Here is a 27,729-nt window from a genome sequence, read left to right as displayed (position 1 = left end):
ATCAGGAAATCCTACCCATTTGGATTCTTGGGGGCACTCTTAATCCCTGGCACTACACCTAGGAATAATGGAATTGGCAGTGCGATTCCTCAGAGCTTTTTTTTTTTTTTTTTGGAGAAATTAATGTCTCATTGGTCCTCTGTTATTATTTTTTTTTAAAGATTTTATTTTTTTTTCTTTTTCTCCCCAAAGCCCCCCAGTACATAGTTGTATATTCTTTGTTGTGGGTCCTTCTCGTTGTGGCATGTGGGATGCTGCCTCAGCGTGGTTTGATGAGCAGTGCCATGTCCGTGCCCAGGATTTGAACCAACGAAACACTGAACTGCCTGCAGCGGAGCGTGCAAACTTAACCACTCGGCCACAGGGCCAGCCCCCTCCTCAGAGCTTTTATTGAGTGTTTAGTCTGTGGCAGCGTAGGAACTGGAGATAGTAGTAGGAACTGGAGACACAGTGGTGATCAAAACAAGTGTGATCCTTGATCTCGTGAAGCATATAATCAGGCAGGGGATAGGTAAATATTAACCAAGTAATTATACTGATGAATATATAGTTATAAACACAGCTCTTGGATTGGATATATCTGTCAACTCTTAGAACTTGCCTCCAATAGAAGGGACAGGGAAAAGGTCCTTTCCTTTACTGTTCATCCACTATAATACTGGGTTTTTCTTAGTGTCCAACAATATACACATTGTTTGAACAAATAATTAATTCAAATTATTTATCTTTCCCTTAAAAAAAACAGTAGAGGGGCTGGCCCCGTGGCCGAGTGGTTAAGTTTGCGCGCTCCGCTGCAGGCAGCCCAGTGTTTCGTCGGTTCGAATCCTGGGCGCGGACATGGCACTGCTCATCAAACCACGCTGAGGCAGCATCCCACATGCCACAACTAGAAGGACCCACAATGAAGAATATACAACTATGTACTAGGGGGCTTTGGGGAGAAAAACGGAAAAAAAAAAAAAAACCCAGTAGATTTGTTCTGGGGATAATTGTTTACATTCTTTGAATCCGTTTCAGCCTTTACTGTTCAGCAGACACCAGCATGGGCTAGATTTAGATTTGATTTAATATGATAGACACATTTTTCTTCGCCTCTATTAATTAGGGATTATCATTTGTCACAATTTGCTCTGAATTTGTACTTTTGTGTACTTAATTTAGCAATTATATCAAAAGTAATATCAAAGGACAGTTTTTTTTAGCTGAGTTGGTTTGTCTTGAATGCCTTTCTTGACTATAAAAAGGGAACTTCAATTTCAGTCTTGATGTTAATAAATAAGCAGTATCCATCTTAGAATTAGATGAGTAGGTCATTTAAAAAGGTAGTATGTGGGGGCCAGCCCCATGGCCGAGTGGTTAAGTTCACGCAGTTTGCTTTGGTGACCAGGGTTTTGCTGGTTTGGATCCTAGGGGTGGACATGGCACCACTCATCAGGCCATGCTGAGGTGGCATCCCACATGGCACAACCAGAGGCACTCACAGCAAGAATATACAACTGTGTACTGGGGGCACTTTGGGGAGGAGAAGAAGAAGAAGAAGAAGAAGAAGAAAAAAAAGCTTGGCAACAGTTATCATCTGAGGTGCCAATCTTTAAAAAAAAAAGTTAATATGTTAGTCTATTAAATAAAAAAGAAAGTTGTTACTATTGAGAGAAATATATCACCAGTTCCTTTGACATCGTGCTTATGGCATTTTTCGTGGTAGATTAGGTTAAAATATATTTCTTGCCAATATTTGTGTATAAATTAAGAAGACTTTCCTATTTACATGTCTACAAATTATAAACATGTTTCTTTTATAAGATTTTATTTTTCCTTTTTCTCCCCAAAGCCTCCCAGTACACAGTTGTATATTTTTAGTTGTGGGTCCTTCTAGTTGTGGCATGTGGGACACCACCTCAGCGTGTCTTGATGAGCAATGCCACGTCCGTGCCCAGGATCCAAACCAGCGAAACCCTGGGTTGCCCAAGCAGAGTGTGTAAACTTAACTACTAGGCCACGGGGCCAGCCCTAAACGTGTTTCTTAGTGACGTTATTTTTTTGGAATTAAAGAAAACATATGTATGTATGTGTATATAAATAAATTATGCTATATGACCCAGAATATATAATTTTATCTGTTTTATAATAAGTATGTTAAATTTACCATTTAAGTCTGTTATCATTAATAATAATCATGGCAAACATTATGTTGAGAGTATTATTTCTAGGTTAAATAAAATGTATTGCAGAGGTTTAAAGGTAAGTGTAGCAGTCAATAATAAATATATGAAACCTGGATATTTTGTATGCTAAAATGATAGAAATTTTAATTGTGTTTTTTATTGTTCTTTATAGACATTCCACTTCTTCCTTCTATTACGTCTCTAAGTCTAAGTGAAAATGAAGAGAAGAGTGGGCCTTTTGTGGTACACTGGCTGAACAATAAAGAGTTGCATTTTACTTTGTCCATGGAAGTCTTTTTACAGCAACTTAGAAAAAGTTTTGAACAACCAGCTTCTGAGGCCAGTGTAGAAGACTCTAATCAGGCAGATGTAAAATCTGATGAAGGTAAAGCTTTAAGAAAGATAAAAAATGTAAAGTTTTGTTTAAAATAGCAAAGATTTTTATATTAGAGTAACACTAGGTACTGTCAGAAGGAAACTTCAAAATTGCAGTGGCATAATACAAATTTGGATAGCTCATTTAATGATAATCTAGTGTAGATATTCCTGTTCCAGGTGGCTTTCTTCCACGTGATGATATAGGGACTCAGGACTCTCCATACTTATGCTTCTGTCAGCCCCTAAGGCCTTGGGACTTAACGGACTGTCTGTGGACTAGCAGCGTTGGCATTATGTGGAAGCTTGTTAGAAATGCACAATCTCAGGCTCCTCCCAGACCTGCTAAACAATCTTCAGTTTAATGAAATCCCGGGGTGATTCCTGCGTACATTAAAGTTTGAGAAGCATTGCACTGGGGCATTAAACTCCTCTACATTCAGCCTCAGTCAGTTGGGGAGAGAGAAAGGAGAAGATATAGATGTTTCTCGATGACTTTGACTCAGAATTGGCACATATCACTTCTACTCTCGTATCATTGGGAAGAACTGGTCACAGGGCTCATGTAGTCCCTGACTGGATAGCCATTCTATACTAAGAACTGGGAAGCATGACTTTTTGGTGGGCAGCTAGCCGTCTCTGCTACAGTTTGTGGTTCATGAATGTTTTTATTTTTTAAAAGTTTTGTTTTGTTTTAATTTAAAGATTGTACATGCTCATTAGAAGAAAAATCAAACCAGTACAGACAGGTATAAAATTTCCATATCATTAAGTTTGATGAGTGTTCTTCCAGATTTATTCTTTTCTATGCTTATACAAACATATGTATACAAGCAGTTTTAAAAAAAAGTTCTACTGTTGGAGTTCATTTTAAACAAAAATAGTGTTATGCTGCTTGCTTTTTAAATTCAGTAATGGGCACTTTTCCATCTCATTATTTTTAACTGCTCCTGAGTATTCCATGTCAAGAGAAAACTTTAGCATTTCCTCTATTGATAGACATTTAAATTGTTTTTCACTATACTGATAATGGTATAATGATACATCTTTTCATCTGTGTGTGAATTTTTCTATAAGGTAGATTCCTAGATGTGGAATTACCAGAGTGTAAACATTTTAAATTTCAATAACTTCTGCCAAATTACCCTCTACGAAATGTTTTACCAGTTTATACTCCCTCTAAGTATATTCAAATATCCTTTTTTCACATCCTTGCCAACACCAGATCTTTTCATTATGTTACTTTTTGCCAGTTGATGGCAAAAATGGCATCCTGTTTTACTTGGCATTTTCTTAAGGCAAATTGAACAGAATTATTTTAGCCCTTCTGGGGTTTGCCTCTTCATGCCCTTTGCCTAGTTTTCTGTTCTTTTTCTTAATGATTTGTGTGTCTTCACTAATTTTTTAAATCTTATAAACAGTCTAAAATTTTTTGAGAGTCTCTTTTAAGAAAGGCTCTCTATTCCTAACCAGGAGTAGGGAACAGGATTTCTAAAATAGAGGTAAAAATATACATATTTACCTGTAAGTTTATTTTTAAATACTTATTGTGTTGAAGGAAATCTGGAAATTGGACACTATAAATGTATTCCTTTAGAATGATTTAAGATGTTATATCAGTTATAAGTGCACACACCTAGAGGATAGCTAGTGTGGCAGACTCAGATTTTGATAAATCTGATATTATGAAGAAAGTATAAATTATATTTGAATAATATATTTTAAAAATTCAGCCCTGAATTGTAGCCTCAATTCCACCTCTCTCATTTTACCATGAGCTAAAGAAAGGTCCAGAGAAGTAGTTTGTCTTACTTCTGAGTAGTTAATTGTGGTACATTTGGATTTAGAAACAAGTTTGCCTTTTTATGGTCCAATATTAGTCCTTCTGCCAATAATCCACTGACTTAGTCCTAAAGACCTTCTGATTACTGAGTTAACTCCAATGGCCTTATATTCCTGAAGCAAAGTTATTTTTAAAGGGGAGCCAATTTTCTTTTTTATATGAATACTATTATGTTTTTCATCTTGAATGTATTATGTTTCTTAATTTATAGTAATAGCTTGATTGTATTTACTTGGTTCATGAACACTTTTGCTTATAGAAACGGATGATGGTGTTGATGATCTGAAAATAAATCATGAAAAGAAGGAATTGGGTGGTGATAAAATGGTACCAAACTCAAGTTTTGTACCATTACCATCAGCTGCCATTGATCATCAGATTGAAGTACTTCTGTCTGAATGGAGTAAAAATGCAGACATGCTATTCAGTATTCATCCCATGGATGGTTCTTTGCTGGTTTGGCATGTGGATTGGCTGGACGAATACCAGCCTGGTATGTTTCGTCAAGTTCAGGTACTATTATTATGATCTCTGGAGAGCTACTTCTTGTTAAATGTGGGTACTGTTTTGGAATACTTCCTTATATAATTTCACACATTCTAATGCTCACTTTCTTAATTCTAGGTGTCCTTTGTTTCCAGAATTCCTGTAGCTTTCCCCACAGGTGATGCAAACTCTCTCTGTAAAAGCATAGTGATGTATGCCTGTACCAAGAATGTTGACTTGGCTATTCAGCAAGGGAAACAAAAACCTTCTAGCCTCACGCGTTCCACATCAATGCTTATCTCTTCTGGTCACAGCAAATCAACTAATAGTTTAAAATTAAGTATTTTTACCCCTAATGTTATGATGATTTCAAAGCACGCTGATGGCTCTCTGAATCAGTGGCTGGTCAGTTTTGCCGAGGAATCTGCTTTTTCTACAGTTCTCAGTATTTCCCACAAATCCAGATATTGTGGTCATCGCTTTCATCTTAATGATTTAGCTTGCCACTCAGTATTACCATTACTGCTGACAACGTCACACCATAACGCATTAAGGACACCAGATGTTGATAACCAAAAGCAGCCTTATGATGCTATAAATATTGAAGACTGTTCTTTGGCACAACAGAATAAAAGCACCGTTGACGTGGCTTTTCAGGACCCCAATGCAGTTTATAGTGAGCTTATTCTTTGGAGGGTTGATCCAGTTGGGCCATTATCTTTTTCTGGAGGTGTTTCTGAGCTTGCCAGGATTAATTCTCTTCATGTTTCTGCATTTTCCAATGTGGCGTGGCTGCCCACTCTTATACCCAGTTACTGTCTAGGTAAGCATTCTTATTTTTATTTAAGAAATTTAGATTTTTTGACATTCTCGCATAAGGGTTAAATTTTAAATGTAAATACTTTCTAGGTGCATATTGCAACTCTCCTAGTGCATGCTTTGTAGCAAGTGATGGACAATATCTGAGACTATATGAAGCAGTTATTGATGCCAAGAAACTTCTGTATGAGCTTTCTAATCCTGAAATTTCTGTAAGTAAATGGCTTTGAAAACTAAGTATATGATGTTTTTAGATACTTGATTCTTCTTGGGCGTGTTCTAGAATTGTGACATATAATTTGTAATAAATATGAGTATATTTTTTAGTTTTTTTTCACATTTGCATTGTACTCTTACTGTGAATCTAAGCTCCTTTAAAAAGAAACCATTTCCTTCATTCATTCCAAAAGTAGAGTCTAGTATCCTACAATATGTGTTTTTGTAATACTTCTTTGCTCAAAGATAAACGGGGACTATTAGCAGTATGATGTGGAAGTTATGTTGGTTCATTTGCAGTTTTTTCCAGGCAGGGGGAGCTGGAGTAACATTAGGAGTGGAGTTTTAATCTTATCCAAGAAAGAAAAAAGCTCTCGGCTTGGTTACAACACAGGCCGGGGTCCATTCAACACTACTGCAAAGCTTTTTGTCTTATGATAGGTGGCACTTCTTCATATTCCCAACTAATAGCAACCCACCATTGTCTGCATTGTCTCAGCACATCCAGCAAGCCCGTTTTTCCACTGTTTCGGTTTTGTTGTTTTTAAATATCCCCAGAGGTAACTTTTAGCTATACTGAGCTTCCTGTTTAGGAGATTCAAGCCATCTCCTCAGCCGGCAATTAATCTTTTTGTTAATGCTCTGGTTACAAAATTACATAAGTGTCAGTGGTCTACTCCAATCCTAGTTTTTTCCCCTAAGTTATTTTTAATGTGTAGTTTTGCAGAATGCAGGGCTTTTCGAAACACATATGTAGTGTTTTGGTAGAAACACGTGTATTTATTGAGGGCTTTCTATTTTTTAGCACTTGTTTTAAGTGCTGGAAATTTAGATGTGAACAAGACAGACAAAAATCTGAGCTTACATTCTAGTGAAGGGATATAGAAAAAAAAGTAAAATATATTAATAAATATTATGGAGAGAAATAGTGTTGCAAAAGTAGTGGGAGTGCCAAGTAAGGTGCTGGTTAGGAAAAGCCTCACAGAAAAGATACCATTTTATTGAAGACCTGAAGGAGATGAAGGAGCTATCTATGTGGATATTTAGAGGAAGAATATTCCAGGAAGAGGAACAGACAGTGCAAAGATCCTGAAACCAGAGCATGTTTTGTATCTAAAGGAACAGCAAGGAGGCCATTGTGGCTGGAGCAGAGTAAGTGAGATGGAGAGTAGTCAGGGATGAAGTCAGAAAGTTAGCCTGGTGAGATCATATAAGGCCTCATAGAGCATTGTGGTAACTTTGGCTTTTACTTGGAATAACGTAGACACCATTGAAGAGAATGATAGAGTGATATGATCTGATTTAGGTTTTAAAAGGATCACTTTGATTGCTGTATAGAGTAGACATGAGTAGCAGAAGTAGAATCATAGAAACGAATTTAGGAAGCTATTGCAGTAGTCCAGGAGAGAGTCAAAGAGATTTAGAATGATAGTGTTAATGATAAAGACAATAAGAATTGGTTAAATCTAGATATGTTTTGAATATGGAATAATCAGGATTGGACTGGATATGGGGTTTGTGTGTGAAAAAGAGGGTAACTCCTAAGGTCTCTGTCTGAGCACTAGGAATAATAGAATTGCTTTGAGTTGAGATGAAAAGAATATGTAAGTAGCAGATTTTGAGGAGCAAGGGGATTCAAGAGCCTGCCTTTGGACATGTTAATTTTGAGATTCCTGTTTGACATCCAAGAGACCCAATAGGCTAATCCCTGGAGTTTAGAGGGAGGCCCAGTCTGAAGATGTAAAATAAGTAGTTGTTAGAATATAAATGTAAAGTTGTGGAGCGGGATGAAATCACTGAGGGAGAGCATATAGTTGGAAAGTAGAAGTGATAGAAGGATTGAACCCTGGGGCATTCCATTGTTAAAAGTGGAGTGAGTGTGGTGTATAATGGAAGCCAAGTGAAGAAAATTATTTCAAGGACGGAGTGATCACCAGCTTCAAATGCTCCTGATAGATCAAGTATGATGAAGATTGAATTTAACAATGTGACCTTCACTAGAGCAGTCAGGACACAAGTGGCTTAAGAAATCAGCATATATGAACAGTATGTCAACTTGTTAACTCCATCCTGCTCACCTCAAAATTAATGCTTAAAAGGCATTGAGACTTAGAACATTTCCACGAGATTGAAGTCAGTCTTCCACATTTATGGATATAAAATACTTTTCCCCCCTAACGGTTACCAAACATTGCTTTTGTTTTTCTCTGTGCCAGCTGAGCTGTAACTCTTATTCCTTCCTCTGTAATTCCTAGTAAGGTGTAAAGTCCTGGAATGTTTATAATGAAAGGGACTTGTGAACTAATTTAGCCCTACTTGAATTTATTATTTATCTATTATGTCTGAAATTTCACATTATTTGTTACTAATTATTCTTAATTTAATTGTTTAATAAAGGAGATATCCCTTTTTTTAAAAACAGAAATATGTTGGTGAAGTGTTTAACATCGTAAGTCAACAGTCAACAGCCAGGCCAGGATGCATTATTGCATTAGATCCCATTACCAAACTTGTAAGTATTATTTTTTTGGCCACTTAGCATTAGATAAATAGCATATATATCAACTTATGTTGGTATTTATTTACATTCAGCAAGGCAGAAAAACCCAGCTGCTTCATGTTTTTCAAGAAGACTTCATTTTGAATAACCTTGAGAAAAAAAATCTGGGAAAAGACAGAGTATTATTTGATGCAGGTAAGAAAGAATTTTTTATGTAATGAGAAATACTGTGTAGAGAATGTGAGGCAGTTAATAAAGATAAATTGATATAATGTTTCATATCATCTTTTTGAAGTTAACATGTTTCTATGTAGATTTGTGACATTATTTATCAAAAATGTCAGTATCTTTTTATTCTTAACCAGGAAATCAACATGAAAAAATTAAAGGAGTTTGTCAGCTATGTTTTTTAAAAAACATAGTAGAAGTATTTTTTATGATTAATCTGTGAGTGCTCTTTTTATAGATGGGGTCCTGCCTTAATAATTTGGATAATATGGACACGTGACCCTTTAGAAACCTACAACTTAAAGCAGTAACTTAAAACTTCAAGTTATAATTTAAAGACTAATTGTCTTTATTAATACTTTTATAACAGTTTTAAAATTTTATTAAACCCCTCCACTTGATATTAACTGTTATTTTGCATAAGGGAAAGCAGAGCAAAATAAAGCTAAAATCTCTTGGTCATCAGTTTCAATGACAAAGCCAAACCAAACTCAAAAATGACTTTCCTTATAAAGCAACCTTACGGTGTGTGCCTGTTGCTTTAAAAGTCAGTTACCAAGCCTCAGGTAATAGTAATAACTACATTCTGTGTTCACTGTAAATCATTTTTCTTACTTCTTTTTTTTTTTTTTGAGGAAGACTGGCCCTGAGCTAACATCCATGCCCATCTTCCTCTACTCTTTTATATGTGGGATGCCTGCCACAGCACAGCCTGACAAGCTGTGTGTAGGTCCACACCTGGGATCCAAACTGGCAAACCCCAGGCTAATGAAGCGGAATGTGCGAACTTAAGTGCTGCGCCACTGGGCTGGCCCTAATTTTCCTTACTTCTCTCTTACATTATTTCTTTGTTCCACTTTTTTTCTATTTTTTATCTCCTTTGAGAAGTACACTTTCTAGTTCTGCACTTTTATGTTGATTGTCTAATTTTATGCCACTGCTTTCACTTAGTCTTCTGTCATTTTCCATGAGAATTCATGAACTGTACAAAAACACTTAAAGTGCTTTTGTAACCTCTGAATATAATATTGGAAAGATGCTAAAAAATGGTGAATAAAGATGTCAGGTACAGAATAAAGGGGTCGTTTATATCAACAAAATATTCTCTTTTTTCTTTTTATATTAAAATATTGATAAGAATATTAATATTGTTAATCCACATCTCTATCACTTTTTAAAGAAATTGCTCTCCTATGCTTAAGGTTGAGTTTTGCTATGATCTTCATCTATTCTAGCATTTTCTTTTCTATGATTCTTCAATTTTTAACTTTTTTTAAGTTTTTAAAAAAATATTCAGAGAATTCTTATACTCAAAAACTATTATCTTCATTATCAGGGTTTCCGGGGAGATACCCAAGGAGTTATGTTTTCATCTTATTTTACTCTAATGTCAAGAAGAGAAGAAATGTTTTAAAGATATTTTCGTTGTTGGGTCTTTATTTCTTGTTAGTAAAATTATCAGAAGTAGATTGATTTCTCTTCTTTTCTCTTTTGTTATAATCCTTATTCTTTCCTTCCTCTTCATTCTTGTAATGTAAATGCCTAACTTATCCAGAATGCATTACCAAAGTTATATTTTCATTTAGTCTCTTAACACAGTATGATTTCAGATATTTATGGTTATCTTTCTTTCCCAGAGTATTCCTTTGAAAACTTTTTTCTGATGCAAATTTGAAAAGATAAATTATTACAGTCTAGTAACAGTTGCTGTCTGATTTTTAAAATATATTCTTAGTTTTTATAGTATAATTTTTCTTTACATAATTTTGTACATAATGAAGACTAGCTTATAATTAAGAAAACTTGGATTAAAGTCTGTCATTAAAAAGAAGTTCACGGACTGGCCCAGTGGTGTAGTGGTTAAGTTTGTGCACTCCACTTTGGCAGCTCAGGGTTTGCAGGTTCAGATCCCAGATGCAGACCTACACACTGCTCATCAAGCCATCCTGTGGTGACATTGCATATACAAAATAGAAGAAGATTGGCACAGATGTTAGCTCAGCACAGTCTTCGTCAAGCAAAAAGAGGAAGATGGCAACAGATGTTAGCTCAGGGCCAATCTTCCTCACCAAAAAAGAAAAGAAAAGTTCACTTTTTTTCAGGCAGTAATGAACCACTGATTTTATGATATATTTTACATAGGTGCATTTGTTTATTTTGAATAACTTGTGTGCTGTTTAAGTTCTGCAGTTTGACTAAGAACGATTTTCTTGAATAATATGTGGTATAACAAATACTTACATTTTGGTCCTTAGATAAACATCATTAACAGGTCATTCTATTATGGAACTTGTTTACTTGAAAATATGTTTGGCAACACAATTTTCCTCATGATATGTTCACTTAAAGTATCTATCCCATAGTTCCTATCTGTTCAGATGTTTCCTACTTTATATGTGAACAATGTGATAGTGATGACTTTAATATATGATCTTTTAAGTCAATTCAAAAATGACGTTTAAGCATAGCATACATTTAATTGTTAAGATTTTAAGTTAATATAAATTCACATGGTAAAGAAGTTGATTACATTCTATAGTGCCACTTTATGTTTGGAACTTTAGACAAGAATTTTGAATTTTTTTAAAAATTCAGTTATTGTAACTTGATATATTTAATAAGTTGTTTGTTTATCCATGTTAATAGTGAAAAATATCATTGATACCAACAGGCAGCTCATCTAATCGATTTTCTGAAAAATTCTACCTAATTGTAATAGAGTGTACTCAAGACAACCGTTCATTATTACAGATGTGGAATTTACATTTAAAATCCATTCCTGTCTCATTGGGTGAGTCTGGTTTTTTTTTCCCCCTGAACTTTAAGTAGGCTTAAATTAACAAATTATATATGGCTAGACAGTTCAGTACATATTTTCAAAGCTAGTCTTATTGAGTGACAATAATTATAGTTTATTCATTTAATTAAAAACAAAATGGTTCTCTGATTTTCTTGCTATAAAAAATCATATTGATATGTTTGCTTTTTATCTTTTACAAGGCAGTTTTGGATTATAAAATGTAGCAATTGTAATGTTTATAGGGTTCCCCCTGGTCTTTCATTCTTTTTTTATGTTTTATAGATGAAAAAGTAAATACTAAAATATCTGAAGCAGTTTGGCAGCAAGAAGAACATTATTCTTCTTCTCCAGAGCAGATCCTGTCTCCTTTTTCACAGAAGTATCAGGCTTGCAGAGCAAATCTCCAGAGTACCAGCAAGTTGACTCTGTCTTCAGAAATGGTTTATAGCCAAGAGTTGCACTTGCCAGAAGGAGTTGAGATAATAAGTGTTAAACCATCAGCAGGTTTGTAAATTTTGTGAAAATACACTCATCAAACTTTGTAATCCGTGAGTGTTTAGTAGGTGTTTAAAAATAGGTACAACTATCTCTTTTTAAATCCACACAGAAGCAAAAATGGAAGGAAGTACCCTAAATGGGAAAGTTAAATTTCTCATTATGTTTTCAGATTACCATGGCATTTGTCAGCCAGTTTAGTCTAAAACAAATTTTCATTATCCTTTTGTGAAGACAAAGTGAAAGTTTTTAGGGCAGAGATAATAACGAGATTGCATCTTATTTGCCAATTTTGATAATACTGGTAGTGGCTACCTGGAGCTGTGTGCTATGAAGGATTCTGAGTGTATAGTTTCTGATATATATTTATTATTCTTATCCTAGGGCATTGGTTCTCAAACTGTGGTCCCCAGATCAGCAGCATCAGCATTATCTGGGAACTTGTTAGAAATAAAAGTTCTTGGGCCGCACTCTAGATTTACTGAATTACAAATTCTGGGGTGGGACCCAGCAGTCTTTTTTAACAAGACTTCCAGGTGATTTTAATGCCCACAAAAGATCGAGAACCACTGTTCTGGGTATCAAGAAAAGCAAAATGAAATCCATCTTTTTATCATTTAATTCTTTTATTTTCATAGTCAAAGTGTGAGTTTTTGATCTTTTCTACTTCTCTGTCATTTTTTTGACTGATAACTTTGAATGCTTTTCAGATTGCCATGTTGTTATCAGGTGCTTAATCTTTTCTAATTGGTGAAATTAGTGGGAATAGGGATAACAGTGTTCTGACAATTTTTACACTCTGTTTCTTTGTATATTTTAATAAAAGAGGCATCAATGCAAGGAAAATTAAAGTTTGAAAAATAATGACTTTTGCAGTGACACAATTTTGAGAGCTGTTATTCTTAGCTAGAACAGTATGATCTTCACTACTGAATTCCAGTTAAAATAATATGGCAAATATACGAGAAACTGAAGATATTTCTAAAAGCAATCCTCTTATTTAGGCCCAAGTTGAATTTGTAAAAACAAAAGAAGTCCTAAGGAAAAACAAAAAATTTGTTTGTTTGGCAAAAATAGCATATGGTAAAAACTTTTTTTCCTCATCTTAAGAATTTTTTCTTTTAATCAAGACTGTTGAGAAGGATAAGCTCTTTATGCTCTGTTCAGCTCAGAGAAACCAACGGACAATGCTAATTGTGTCCTTTTGCAATACTGCTATATTCCTTGAGGACTTGTTTTTTAAAAACTTTACTACAGTTCTGTTGAAGTGTGCTTTTAAAAATACAATAGATATTTTATATAACATTTCTGTGATAATTAGTGGTTTATGTTTAATAGTTTAGGACAGGGGCCGGCCCCGTGGCCAAGTGGTTAAGTTCCTGCACTCCGCTGCCATGGCCCAGGGTGTCACTGGTTCGGATCCTGGGCGCAGACGTGGCACCGCTCATCGGGCCATGTTGAGGCGGCGTCCTATATGCCACAACTAGAAGGACCTGCAACTAAAATATACAACTGTGTACCGGGGGGGATTTGGGGAGATAAAGCAGCCAAAAAAAAAAAAAAGAAAGAAAGAAAAAGATTGGCCACAGTTGTTAGCTCAGGTGCCAATCTTTAAGAAAAAAAAAAGAAGATTGGCCACAGTTGTTAGCTCAGGCGCCAATCTTAAAAAGAAAAAAAAAAGCGTAGGACAGGGGTTGGCAAACTGTGGGCCATCAGCCTGTTATGTCAATAAGATTGATTGAAACGTAGCTGCACCTATTTGTTTACTTTTGTGTATGGCTGCTTTTGTTCTACAATGGCAGAGTTGAGTAGTTGCAACAAAGACCCTATGGCTAGCAAGCGTAAAATAGTTAGCACTGTATGGCCCTTTAAGAAAAAGTTTACTGACCCCTGGTTTAGTAAATTAGCAGTATATAATTACATTAAGTCCAAGTAAATGTTAGGTCCCGCTTAGGAATCTTCTCAGCATCATTTATATCAAATACACCTCAATCATGGTGGGCCCATTTAGTACTTAGGTAAGTGTGGGCCATTCACGAAATTGCATTGAAAAATATTAAAGAGAAGGAACCAATAAATGTTGACAAATTTTTTTAAATGTATTGATCTTGTTAAAATGAGATTTATAATAATATATAAAACTAGCAAAGAGTTGTGAAAAGAATGCTGGGTTGAGAACCAGGACTAGAATTCAAGTTTTCTAATTCTGCCTTGTTCTACCTGTTTGATTTAGGCATAGGGTACTTAACACATTTGGTCAAGGATCCTTACCTTGACAGGAATTGAAGTAAATTATCTCAGAGTTCTCTTTCAGCTCTAGGTTTTGGTAATACTGTGCTTTTTGTATACATTTTTGATGTCATCGAAAGTTTCTTACTGATCTTGTTGACCCTTAAACTACACACAGACTGTCATGTTGTTAACAGTAGTTCATACAAAAGAAGAAAACTGTTAGTACGTGAAAACAGAAATATTTAACCAAATTTGACATTTTGTCAATGGGTTATTTTTATTTTAGGACATCTGAGTTCGTCTTCCATATATCCCATATGCAGTGCTCCTTATTTATTGGCAACTTCATGCTCAGATGAGAAAGTAAGATTCTGGAGATGCAGAGTAACAGGTGGAGAATCTGCCACATCAGAGAATGGAAAAATGGATCTTGTATACATTTGGGAAGAATGGCCATTACTTATTGAAGATGGACTTGAGAACAATAGTAGTATAACTGTACCTGGTAGGCCTGTAGAAGTTAGCTGTGCACACACAAATCGTTTAGCAGTAGCATATAAGCAGCCTGCACCTAATAGTAGATCTTCTCAGGACTTTGTGATGCATGTAAGTATTTTTGAATGTGAGTCTACAGGAGGTTCATGTTGGGTCCTTGAACAGACAGTTCATTTAGATGAATTAAATACAGTGTTGGACTCTGGCATTAGTATTGATAGCAATTTAGTGGCCTATAATAAACAAGAGGTATATTTATCCAGTAAAGAGAGTATCACATCAAACACAAAACATTTAGTTCACTTGGATTGGATGTCTAGAGAAGATGGTTCTCATATCCTGACTGTAGGAATTGGATCAAAACTTTTTATGTATGGACCCCTGGCTGGCAAGGTACAAGAACAGACTGGTAAGGAAAGCCTGGCATTTCCCCTCTGGGAGAGTACTAAAGTTGTGCCTCTTTCTAAATTTGTACTGTTACGAACTGTGGACTTGGTTTCTTCTGTGGAAGGTTCTCCACCTTTTCCTGTTTCTTTATCATGGGTACGGGATGGCATCCTGGTGGTAGGAATGGATTGTGAAATGCATGTATATTCCCAGTGGCAGCCATCTGCTAAACAAGAACCTGTTATAACAGATTCGTACAGTGGAAGCACTCCATCTATAATAAGTTTAATAAAACAGAGTAACTCATCAAGTTCTGGATTACATCCTCCAAAGAAAGCTCTGACTCGATCCATGACTAGTCTTGCACAGAAAATCTGTGGAAAGAAAACTGCATTTGATTCTTCTGTGGATATGGAAGATTCAGGTCTTTTTGAAGCAGCTCATGTTCTTTCTCCAACTTTACCTCAGTACCATCCCTTGCAGCTGTTGGAACTCATGGATCTTGGCAAAGTTCGGAGAGCAAAGGCCATCTTGTCACATCTTGTCAAGTGCATTGCTGGGGAAGTTGTGGCTCTTAATGAAGCTGAATCCAATCACGAACGCCGCCTTAGGTCTCTCACTATCAGTGCTAGTGGAAGCACAACCAGAGACCCCCAGGCATTCAACAAGAGTGAAAATACAGATTACACAGAAATAGATTCTGTCCCTCCGCTTCCTCTATATGCCTTACTCGCAGCAGATGATGATAGCTGTTACTCATCTTTGGAGAAATCTAGTAATCAGAGTACTTTAAATAACTCAAAAGAAAGTTATGATGAGCTTTTTCAGATCTCAGCTTTAACGACTGATAGTCATATGTTAGAGACAGATGAAGAAAATACAAAGCCCAGGGTTATTGACCTTTCACAATACAGTCCGACTTACTTTGGTCCTGAGCATGCTCAGGTTCTTTCTGGCCACTTACTTCATTCTAGTTTACCAGGACTCAGCCGGATGGAGCAGATGTCTTTGATGGCCTTAGCAGATACGATTGCAACAACCAGCACTGATATTGGAGAAAGCAGAGACAGAAGCCAAGGTAAAACTAAATTGGGTATAGGATTAGAGGAAAAAACTGATGATAATATTTTTACCTATTTTCATAGAAAATAATCTTAAATAATTGTTATAAAAATGATGCCCATGAAGGTTTTTAAAATCACCATTGCTGCCTTCACAGTAGTTTTAACTTGAATGTATACTATTTATCCCATAAGTCATAGTACTCTGAGAAAATGCACGAAGATTCATTATGGCCTGTTATTTTTACCTAATTGCTTAAGAATGTTAAAGATCCAACTGAATCCTTTTGAGTTTAACGAGTTAACATTCTTATTAAATAGTTAGATACTTGAAAATGAAAGGTGCTTTCTGCTTTTTTTCTTCTCATGTTGTAATAATCCACTATTAATTTGGTTTTTAAAATATTGAAGTTTTAAAAAAATTAGCATTAATGTATATTCCTATCTAGAAAACAAAAGTAAACATAATATAGTTAGGTATTTTCCTCACCCAGAGAGAGTATTTTTTCTTCTTAATTTCCTGAGTTATTAAAAAATTTGAATGTAGAATTCCCGTCAAATCTCAAATAAGTTCTGAAATTAACAAGTCTATCCTTCTGTACCACATGTAGGTCAGTAGGATGCATCTCTAGAACTATGCTTGAAAGGAAAATATGGGGTAAACTTAAGGGGAAAAAAATAATAATTAAAAATTTAAGAAAAGAATAAGTTGGTCATAATTGTGACATTTTAAGAAGTATTCCTAGTAGATATTAGTTTTTAGTGTGAATTTATTATTAGCATTTTATTTTTTAATTGTTTAAAGTAAAAATCAGGCCCTCCCACCGTATAACTGTTTCTTCCACTGTTAGCAGCACTATTATTATTGGGATGGATGTATGACTTGAATCAGTATGGAAAATATTGTAAAGTGCACCACAGAGAAGGTTAAACTGTTTTAGAATTCAGTCACATTTTAATTTAACTAAGATTCAGATCAGAGAAGGTCAGAATATAAAAAATGTCATAGACTCTGAGTCAATTCATTGTCTTCTTTATTATTTTTCAAGTTATTTAACTATACTACTGCTTTTCTCTATAATGTATAATTGTATAGAAAAATATTAGATGATAATTAGACTAACTTTTGTCAGTTTCAGAATGTTGTGTCCCTGTCTTTGGTGCTGTGTCGTATGCTGCTTGCCAGACTTGTTAGCATTTACTTATGTTTTCCTAATGAAATGGTTTTTTATAAATAAAAATAAGTAAATACTGTTTTTTTTTTAATAGGTGGAGAAACTCTTGATGAATGTGGGTTAAAATTTCTTTTGGCTGTTCGACTTCATACTTTTCTTACAACTTCCCTTCCAGCGTATCGAGCTCAACTCCTTCACCAAGGTGATTTTGGTAGTAATCTATTAAAAGGAAGTAAGGCCAGTAGAAGAGGAGAGGCTTGAGAACGTTTAAGTTTGTTTTTGCCCAGCTATGATAATGATCATAAATTTGACATGTACTAAGTTTCCTTCATTTATTTTTTAAAATATTTATTTATTTGCTTAAAACATTGGAATTTTTTGGTAGATGGAAAAAGTTAATGAAGAAATGGATATTGGACAATTGGATATTCTGTGTTACATTTTCAAATGTATCATACATTAAAGGCCAATTAGTATCGTTTTATTCTCTTTAATTTCCTTTTTAGATTTTCTTTTTTCTCCTTTTTGACATTTATCTGAATTCAGTTTTTTCCTCCAAATTTGAATAACATTTTTGTTATAGAAATAATTCATATTCAATTTTTAAGTATTTTACAAAAAGTACAAAACATAGAAAATAAAAATCCATCAACCCCCAAAACTACTGTTAACATTAATGTGTGTTTCAGGTGTTAGTTTAATAACATTTCAGATACTCTCATAACCTGTGAATCAGGACTCACAAAGTAACAGAAATACTTTACTTAAGTTTAAGGTAACTTAAACAAAACAGGATATTTATTTGCTCAATGCCCAGGAAGTTCAAGAGAGAGAGCTGGCTTCCAGCATTATTGGATCTTGAGGTTTAAACAGTCTTATTGGGACTCTACAGGTTAGCTTCTGCTCATTGGTCTTTGTTCTTGCTGTCTCTTTTCCTTTCTGTCTGCTTCTCTTTCTGCTTCCTCCTTCCCCTCATTTTGCATTCAGCTTTGGAAAAGTAAAGCTTAAAATTCCAAGTCAAATTCTTTAATTATTTATGAAAAATTATTGAATTTGTTAGAGAGAGAATAGGAATCTAAAAATAATTTACAATAACGATCCAGTCACAGCATAGGTGTTTTGTTTTGTTTTGTTTTGTCTTCTTCTCTTTTTTCTTTGAGGAAGACTGGCCCTGAGCTAACATCCATGCCCCTCTTCCTCTACTTTATATGTGGGACACCTGCCACAGCATGGCTTACCAAGCAGTGCCATGTCCACACCCGGGATCCGATCCAGTGAACTCCAGGCCATCGAAGGGGACCGTGCGCACTTAACCGCTGCACGACTGGGCCAGCCCCTGTTTTATCTTCCTAATTTTTATGTCGTTATTTCCAAAGACTTGGGTAGAGTGGGCATTTCGGATAGCTTGACACTGGATATTAGCTTAAAAACTTGAGTCCGTATATGTCAGAGCCACAACTTAATAATTAATCATTTACTTCATTAAATAATACTAAATAAAAAGTACTGTGAGGAGACAAAATAAAAGCTGAACAATAACATGTATGGGCCAGTAGGTTGAGAGAATTGTTGATGTAAATGATGCTGTCTAAATATAAAAAGTATCTTACTAGTATAGTGATATGAGATAATAATAGTTATGCGCCAGATTCTATTCTAAACGCTTTAACTATATTATTTCTTTTAATCCTCACAACAATGTTATAAGGTAGGTGCTATGATTATTCACATTTTGTAGATGAGGGGGAATCAAGAGACTAAGTAACTGGCCAAAGTTATGTGGTTGATTAGGGATGGTGCTGGAATTTAATGTATGCATTCAGATTCCAGGGTCTTTGCAGTTTTTAGTTCTGTTCACCAAACTATACTGTCTACTTGATGCTTTTTTAATTCCGTGAAATTAAATCCATAAAATAAACGTTGACCAAAGTAAGATGAGAATCAGCTTTGAAGAGTCATACCAGTATAGAATAATGCTTTGTGTTTCTCGTTTTCTAAGAAAAGATCATGTATAATACCTAGCGAAAAGAAATCCTCAACACAGTGGTATTTGCCATGGGCATTTTTTCTTATATTTAAAAAAATTATATTTTAATTATAGAAAATATATACTCATTGTAGAAAATATTGAAATGATAGAGTTGTTCGGAGAAGGAAGAAAAAAAGTAACCCATATTCCCTCTAACCCTAAACACTTAATTGTAAATCTGTGAGTCTCATATAAAGTTTAGACATTTTTATGGCAAATATGGAACACACATTTCTGGTAATCATTATATAGTCATGTTTATATTTCTTATAACCATTATTTTTCACATTTCTTCAGGCCTGTCTACTAGTCATTTTGCCTGGGCATTTCACTCAGTAGCTGAAGAAGAACTGTTGAACATGTTGCCAGCAATGCAGAGAGAGAATCCCACTTGGTCTGAACTAAGAGCTATGGGTGTAGGGTGGTGGGTCAGGAATACTCGTATCTTACGTAAATGCATAGAAAAGGTAAGTGTTTTATTTTGATACAAAAATTAATTAATTAATATATTTTAGATGTTTCTTTAAATGACATTCCATGTTTTCGCTCCTGCTTTTTTTTTGAAACAGTAAAATGCTTTTAGTCTTTATATTTCAAACTATCATGTTGATAAAATTTTTTTAAATCTATATTCTAATTCTTAAATTGCTAGTTGACACATTTGTTTAGTAGTATATGTCTGGTTTTTACAAAATAATATATATATACATGTTTAGAAAAATAAAATAGTACAAAAAAGCTTGTAATGAAAAGCATAGTCTCATTTCTACCTGTCTGTGTCCTTGGAGGCTACTGCCATAAGTTACTTTTGTAATTATAAAATAAATATGTATATGTATATACATGCGTGCATGCATTCATATACATATTTTCTGTATTTATCGAGCATTTAAATAGATAATGTGTACCAGTCTTGTATATGTGGGAAATTATTTGTTCACTTAAAAATTGTTTCTGTGACATTTTGTCTAATATTTTCTACTTATAGGTAGCCAAAGCAGCCTTTTATAGAAAGAATGATCCTTTAGATGCTGCCATTTTTTACCTTGCCATGAAAAAGAAAGCTGTGATTTGGGGATTATATAGGTAGGTGAGAAAACTGCTTCAAAATGAAAATTTTTTTATGAGGAATAAATGTATGGAGTAAAGATTTATTGTGCTTGTTAGTGTGATTCATGTAGATTCTTAGTTATTTTCGTATTTAAGGAGCAATTTCATAGGGAAAAAGCCGAGGTGTTTTCTAGAGCAGAAGAATGTTGATAAGATCACTTCAGTTTATTTTCAGATTTATCAGTCCAGAAAAGCATTTTTTTTGCTTATTTTAAGAACTTCTCTTGATGCTCCTGTAGAACAAAAAACTAAACCAGAAACTTGCATCTGGAGTGGGGAAGATGAACTGGTGGAATCTGGAACAGACATCTACCCTCTGCCTTATTAAGACCTCATGGACCAGGCTATTCTTCCAAACTGCCCTTCTCCTGTGGGCCCTGACCCCATTCTTGAGCTAGGGTCACGTAGAATTTTTCTCTTTCACTTGTCCTCAGTAACACTTGGTGAACATGATTATCGTAAGTAGTTCACTATTTGTTTTGGCTTCAGTTCTAAGTGAATCCATGTGAACAGCAACCTTTGCGGGGAAATATGGCACTGATCAGTTTTGTAAGAGATTAGATCTTTCAGGATTGTTTTGAATCAGAACAAATTCCTTAGATTTTGATCACCAAAGTCAGCATCAGGTGGGCAGCAGGGATACAGGTGATAGATGAGGTTTAAATGGTAAAGTAGCACAGAAGTTTATGTAAATTATATATTTTGCGTGAATTTAAAAATAATTTCTCACAGTGCTGCTAGTGCACTTCTCTTTGTTGTTTGAAAGAAATTTTTTCAATAATCTCTGAGATTTATATGCAAAAGTAAATGGTTACCATAAATGTTCTTTTTGCTCAGAAGTAGATGTATAGTAATTTACAAACTGGCAAATGTTTCTTTTGAGTCTTAACTTTTAAGTCTTTATAAAATTGGTTTTGATGTAGAAACATTGTGTTCCAAAATTTTCACCTTTGTTTCCTTTGTAGATCGCAAAAAGACACCAAGATGACACAGTTTTTTGGACATAATTTTGAGGATGAGAGATGGCGTAAAGCAGCTTTAAAGAATGCTTTTTCTTTGTTAGGCAAACAAAGATTTGAACATTCTGCCGCATTTTTTCTTTTAGCTGGTTGCCTCAGAGATGCAATTGAGGTAATGAATGAAATATTTTTGAAAACAGTATTGTCATCTTTTTAAGCTCTTTATCTAGGGCTTAATTGTTTTTGGTTTTAATTTCAACTTAAATGTAGTGGAAATAACACAAGGCTAAATACCTAAAGTAACTGGTAATATTTAATAGTGACTTAAAATTTTGTCATTTAGCTTGAATGGTATTTATACAGAGTTAAGATTATCCCAGTTGTGTTGATTAGAAGAGATAGGTAATTGATCTGCCTCTTAAGAATGCTCATGAACAGGTTAAAAAAAAAGTTTGTCCTATCAGTTGAAACATATTTGAATCTGTATTTGCCTATGCCTTAGTTCATGAACCTTAGCGAATTTTAACTGATTATTTCTCAGTAAACCTTAAAAAATTATAAACATTTAAGATAGCATAACATTTCTATCTCAATTGACCTTTTGCTCAGTTTTATTGAGTGATTCAGAACAACTTTTTAATTTGGAAACACTATAGTCTGCTGCTGATGTAGATGAGGAAGAGTAAAAGTTCAAGAATAGAACAATGTATGTCATTTGAATTGATACTATTAGGAATTACTCATTATTTCCTCATTGGGCTAATTCTTTTTGCAAATATATATTTAGTACTAGTGGGTAGATTTGCAAGTATTAGCATAAATGTTGTCGAGTGGATATGCTAAAGCAAGCAGTATATATGTTTTGTTTGTTATTATCTTTGTTCACTAATTTCAGATATTAATAAAGCCTGTGTTTGTCTAGTTATTAGTGAGTCAGTTGAGTTTATCTTAAAAGATGCCCCTGCTTATTTATAAACAATGTTTCTTTTCTTTTTTTCTGAAGGTATGTCTTGAGAAATTGAATGACATTCAGTTGGCTCTTGTAATAGCAAGACTTTATGAGTCTGAATTTGATACATCTGCAACATATAAATGTATTTTACGTAAAAAAGTTTTGGGAATTGATTCTCCTGTCAGTGAACTCAATTCATTGAATATAAATACGCATTATGATCCTTTTCTTCGGAGTATGGCATATTGGATTTTGGAAGATTATGGTAGTGCTCTGGAAACATTAATAAAGCAACCTATCAGAGAGGATGATGGTAAGCTACACTCCAAAGATATTAATGGTTAAGAATTTTATTTTAAAAAAAGAATTTTGTTAGTATTTGCTAGGTGCAGAACACACTGTTGGGTGCTAAGGGTAGTACAAAGCAAATTGAAGACATGGTCTAAAACTTTATGGTTTAGTTGGGGACACAGAGTTATGTATATGTAGTTTTTTGCTTTTTTTTCTCCCCAGAAAAATAAATTATTTTAAAACCAAGGACTTTGGATGTTCTGTTTTTATGAAATTGATGTATTGTACATAAGTATATCAACATTTGAATATAAATGTTTTGAAGAAAATACTCGTATAATGTCAGTTTATCTTAGGTGGAAGTTAGTGAATTTGTTATTCAGTTGTGTAATTTTTATAGTATAAATATATTTAGTGTAAAGAAAGTTAAGTAGTGTGATTAAAAATCTTTAAATAAATTCTTGACTGTCTTGTTTATGAGGTGAGTGAGGTGGAGAATTTTTTGTAATGTAGTCTTTTGAGCCCTACTTCTAGTTTTTGTTTTAGAATCCACTTTGCTAAAGGTTTTCTAGAGGTTAGTGTAAAATGGAGTTCTTTATATAAATTCATATAAAAATCATAGGATATACTTTTCAAATATTTTTCCATAGGTAGAATTCAGTTGTGTCTGGTAGCTGGTATAATAGGTTATCTTATCATTTGGAGTACTTATTAGAAAAGGTTTTAGTTCATAGCTTTTGACATAACATCATTTAATCAGAAAGTATCATGTGTCTTACTATGAGAAACTTATCAGAAAGCCACGTTACTCAGTTGTTCAATTCTCCTAGCCATCTGAGCTGAAGATTTCTAGACTAGCCTCTATGTAATGAAGAGTGAAAAGAAAACACCTTTTCCCTTCACTTTTCCATACCTACCCGCATTCATGTCAAAAATGTATTTTAATTTGGGATGAATACAAGATCAGATACTTTTAGAGCCAGTTAAACCCTGAATTATAGAAGAAACTTTTAAAAAATAATAGTCGCTTGGACCAGGATGATAGGAGTAGAGGCAAAGAGAAGTGGTTGGATTTGGAATATCGTTTTAAGGTTGGTTAGATAGGACTGGATTGGATATGGAATGTGGAGAGAATAAGAGTCAAGGATAATTCCTGGGTTTTTAGCTTGAGCAATAGATAAATGACACAGGGAAGTCTAGGAGCAGATTTTGGGGAGTGTTGTTTTAGAAAGAGAAGACTTCTCTGATGAAGTGACCTTTGAGCAGAGACCTAATTGAAATGAACAAATAGTCAGTGTAGGTATCTGGGTAAAGAGTGGTTTAGGCCAAGGGCACACTAAATGAAAAGACCCTGAGGCAAGAATTTGTACATATAAATGGAAGTGTAATGTAGGTCTTTGGATATAGTAGTCTAGATTTACAGGGTGAAGTTGGGACTGGAAATAGAGATGTACAAGTCATCAGCATATAGATGATGTTCAGAGCCATGGGACTGTATGTACAAGTCATCAGCATATAGATGGTGTTTAAAGCCATGGGACTATATGAGTTCACCCAGGGAGTGTAGATAGAAAAGAAGTCAAGCACTAAATTCTAGAACACTCTCAACATTCAGAGGTAGAGAAGATGAGGAAGATGTATCACAGCATTCTGAGAAGGAGTGTCTAAGAGGGTAGGAGAAAAAGAACTAAGAGTGTGTGAGTGAATGTTTTAAATTATCTTAGATTATTACCTGAAGAGATGTGAAATCAGCATAACCTTTGTTTTCCTACTGTGTTAGAACACTTTCATTACAAATGTGTTCTTATCTGTTCAATGCTGTGTATTAAGTGTGGTCTGTTAATAAAATTTTGTCAAAAGACCAGGTAGATAAAGGTGCCATAGTAGAGAAAAAGGACTACAGTATAACATTTGAAGAATTTTTCTTGGCTCATAAAATGAATTTACTTTCAGATCAAGTCATGTCGTCAGCCTGTAATCCTGCAGTTTTTAATTTCTACAATTATCTAAGAACACATCCTCTTTTGCTGAGACGTCATTTTGGATCATCTGATGCATTTTCCACACACATGAGTTTAACAGGAAAAAGTGAACTGGCAGGAACAATTAGTTTAAGTGAAAGAAGATTATTTTTTACTACTGCCAGTGCTCATTTAAAAGCTGGCTGCCCCATGTTAGCTTTGGAAGTATTATCAAAGATCCCAAAAGTCATCAAGAAAACAAAACCTTTTTTTAGAACATCTAGTTTTCTGGATACTAGTAAAGACTGTTCTCTTTCTTCTCCACTGAAATTGGATGTAAGGGAAGATAAGTCTTCTGCTGTTGATCATTCACAGTCACTGATGAATGGTTTTGGATCTTCTTCAGAGGGTTCCTCAGAGAAGCAGTCAAACTCCACTCTTTCTTTTGACTGGAGCCAACCAAGTTTTGTATTTCAGGATGACTCTTTAGAATTAAAATGGGACAGTGATAATGATGAAGAAAATGAGGATCTCCCTATTTCAATGAAAGAACTAAAACCTTTACAGAGAAAAATAGGAAAAAAAATAGGTGAAACAAGTTCTAATTACACAGAATCTCTCAGCACACTGGATGAAAATGACATTTTAAGTCCATCAGAAGATATAATTGCAGTTCAATTAAAATTTAGAGCATGTTTAAAGATTCTCACAGTAGAACTTCGTACTTTATCTACTGGCTATGAAATCGATGGTGGAAAATTGCGTTACCAACTGTACCACTGGCTTGAAAAAGAGGTGATAGCTCTTCAGAGGACTTGTGACTATTGTTCAGATGCCGAAGAATTACAGTCTGCATTTGGCAAAAGTGGAGATGAATTTGGATTAAACGAAGATGCTGAAGATTTGCTTCACCAAACAAAAGCGAAACAAGTGAGAGAAAATTTTCAGGAAAAAAGACAGTGGCTTTTGAAATATCAGTCACTTTTGAGGATGTTTCTTAGTTACTGCATACTTCATGGATCCCATGGTGGGGGTCTTGCATCTGTGAGAATGGAATTGATTTTGCTTTTACAAGAATCTCAGCAGGTATGTAACATGATAGCTATGTACAAAAAACAGTTTTTGATACTGCTTTTTTTGTTTTTAAATATTAGAATTATTTCCTTCATTATGCTTGCTTTAAGGAGTACTTTTTTTTTTCTTTTGTTTTTGAGGAAGATTAGTCCTGAGCTAACTGCTGCCAATCCTCCTCTTTTTTCCGAGGAAGACTGGCCCTGAGCTAACATCTGTGCCCATCTTCCTCCACTTTATACATGGGATGCCTACCACAGCATGGCTTGCCAAGCAGTGCCATGTCCGCACCCGGGATCCGAACCGGTGAACCCCGGGCTGCCGACGGGGAACATGTGCACTTAACCACTGTGCCACTGTGCCAGCCCCAGGAATACTCTTTTTTGGTGTAGTGGTTCATATTAGAATTTGTAGAGTTATATATGTATTGTAGTTTAAAGACAATGTGACATCAGGCCCTATGATCTGCTGAATTCATGCTCCACATTCTTACATGAATGCCTTGTAAGGTGATGGACTTCTTATGATGAGGGTATTGTTCCATAATTTTTCAGTATAATTGGAATGTTCACCTCCTAAAGTCCCTTCTAACTCTATAACAGTTTCTGTTATGCTTTTAATTTTTGATTGTTTTGAAGTTTTTCAAAGGGATCCCTGAATTACTTAAGTAATGGATAATTATAGAAAGTTGATTAACCTTTTTTTCCCTTTGTTTTTAAGGAAACCTCAGAGCCAGTATTTCCTAGCCCACTGTCAGAGCAAACCTCAGTACCTCTCCTCTTTGCTTGCACAGCCAGTGCCAAAACAGTAGTTGCCAATCCATTATTGCACCTTAGTAATCTAACACATGATATTTTACATGCCATAATAAACTTTGATTCACCACCTCATCCTGATATCCAAAGCAATAAAGTAAGTATACTTGGCTTCAGTCTTTTAATTTGCCTAAATACTGTGATGAAACTAAAAGATAAGTGTTAAGTCTTTTTATAAATAATTTTAAACATCAGACTAATACATACTGATAGTTATATTATCAAGTTTATATTAATTTTGATCCACGCAAACTTCTGGTTGTAGACCAGGTTCATCTTACTTGTGTTACTTATACCCAATAGGGTACTTATGTTTTAATCGCAATGCTAGTTATTTATTCTTAATTTAGCCACTTTATTAAGATAAGCATAATAGGTATGTATGCAGATACATAAGTAATTCCTTTAACAGTTACACGTAGCCAAAAAGCTGATTGTTTATTAGAGATGGAAACAATATTTTGCTGTAAAAATACTGATATATAAGTAAAGTTTTCCTCTGTTAATATTGAAACATTACATATTTTAAGGATAATGTGAAATATTTTGCCCCTGTCATTCCACTGGGCTAAGCAGTGCTTTCTGAACCAGCTACTGCAGAATCACCTGAAGTGCTTGTGAAAGTTTGGATTCTTAAGTTCGCTCCAGACTTATTGAATCAGTCTGTGAGAGTGAGCCCCAAGAATATGTATTTTTAAGGAGTTCCTCATGCATAACTAATCATGTAGTTATCTAATCAACCATATCATCTTCCCATCCAGTATCACTCCACTTTATCTACTGTTAATATCACTTTTCATATTTCATCTTTACTCACCAAACATATTAAAATCCTTTAAAATATGACCCAATTTGACTGTTTTTGTATCTGGGTGTTTTTTTTCCCCTCATAGTCTATCATCTGGTTCTTGCCCACCTCGCAGGCTATGATACCACATCAGTCGATTTTCTGCTTCCCTAATGGTGGCCTTTCCTACAGTTTTACCCTCTTGGATAACCTTAACCCTTGTAATTTAGGTTTGCCACTTCTTTTCCTGTACTGCTCTGTAGTATAAATGCCCACATTGCATATTATTCAGTTAGGAATTTTATTTCCTTCAGACGGTACTCATTTTAGCCAAACTCTATTCTATATTTAACTTTAGTAATAAACATAACCCTAGTGTATCATTTTGCTTTCGCTGCTTGAGAACTACCCTGAAACATTAGTAGCTTAAAATAGCCATCATTTATTTTGCTCATGATTCTCTGGGTTGGTTCATCA

General features: G+C 34.7%; 1 protein-coding gene across 5 annotated transcripts in view; it reads left to right on the top strand.

Moving 5' to 3' along the window:
* DMXL1 (Dmx like 1) overlaps positions 1-27,729 on the top strand; it is a 137,898-nt gene that overhangs the window by 45,039 nt on the left and 65,130 nt on the right. For all 5 annotated transcript variants that reach the window (XM_070569483.1, XM_070569482.1, XM_008516045.2 and 2 more), the window contains 16 exons: positions 2,338-2,550; positions 4,643-4,896; positions 5,008-5,692; positions 5,779-5,900; positions 8,327-8,416; positions 8,497-8,599; positions 11,304-11,423; positions 11,715-11,936; positions 14,446-16,119; positions 17,372-17,479; positions 19,604-19,773; positions 20,295-20,392; positions 21,382-21,547; positions 22,379-22,640; positions 24,572-25,665; positions 26,371-26,562. In XM_070569483.1, the coding sequence (XP_070425584.1) occupies positions 2,338-2,550; positions 4,643-4,896; positions 5,008-5,692; positions 5,779-5,900; positions 8,327-8,416; positions 8,497-8,599; positions 11,304-11,423; positions 11,715-11,936; positions 14,446-16,119; positions 17,372-17,479; positions 19,604-19,773; positions 20,295-20,392; positions 21,382-21,547; positions 22,379-22,640; positions 24,572-25,665; positions 26,371-26,562 (5,573 nt within the window). The remainder of the gene's footprint in view (positions 1-2,337; positions 2,551-4,642; positions 4,897-5,007; positions 5,693-5,778; positions 5,901-8,326; positions 8,417-8,496; positions 8,600-11,303; positions 11,424-11,714; positions 11,937-14,445; positions 16,120-17,371; positions 17,480-19,603; positions 19,774-20,294; positions 20,393-21,381; positions 21,548-22,378; positions 22,641-24,571; positions 25,666-26,370; positions 26,563-27,729) is intronic.

The sequence above is a fragment of the Equus przewalskii genome, chromosome 13, assembly GCF_037783145.1.
Source record: "Equus przewalskii isolate Varuska chromosome 13, EquPr2, whole genome shotgun sequence".
Classification (NCBI taxonomy): domain Eukaryota; kingdom Metazoa; phylum Chordata; class Mammalia; order Perissodactyla; family Equidae; genus Equus; species Equus przewalskii.
This window is presented reverse-complemented; position numbering and strand designations above follow the sequence as displayed.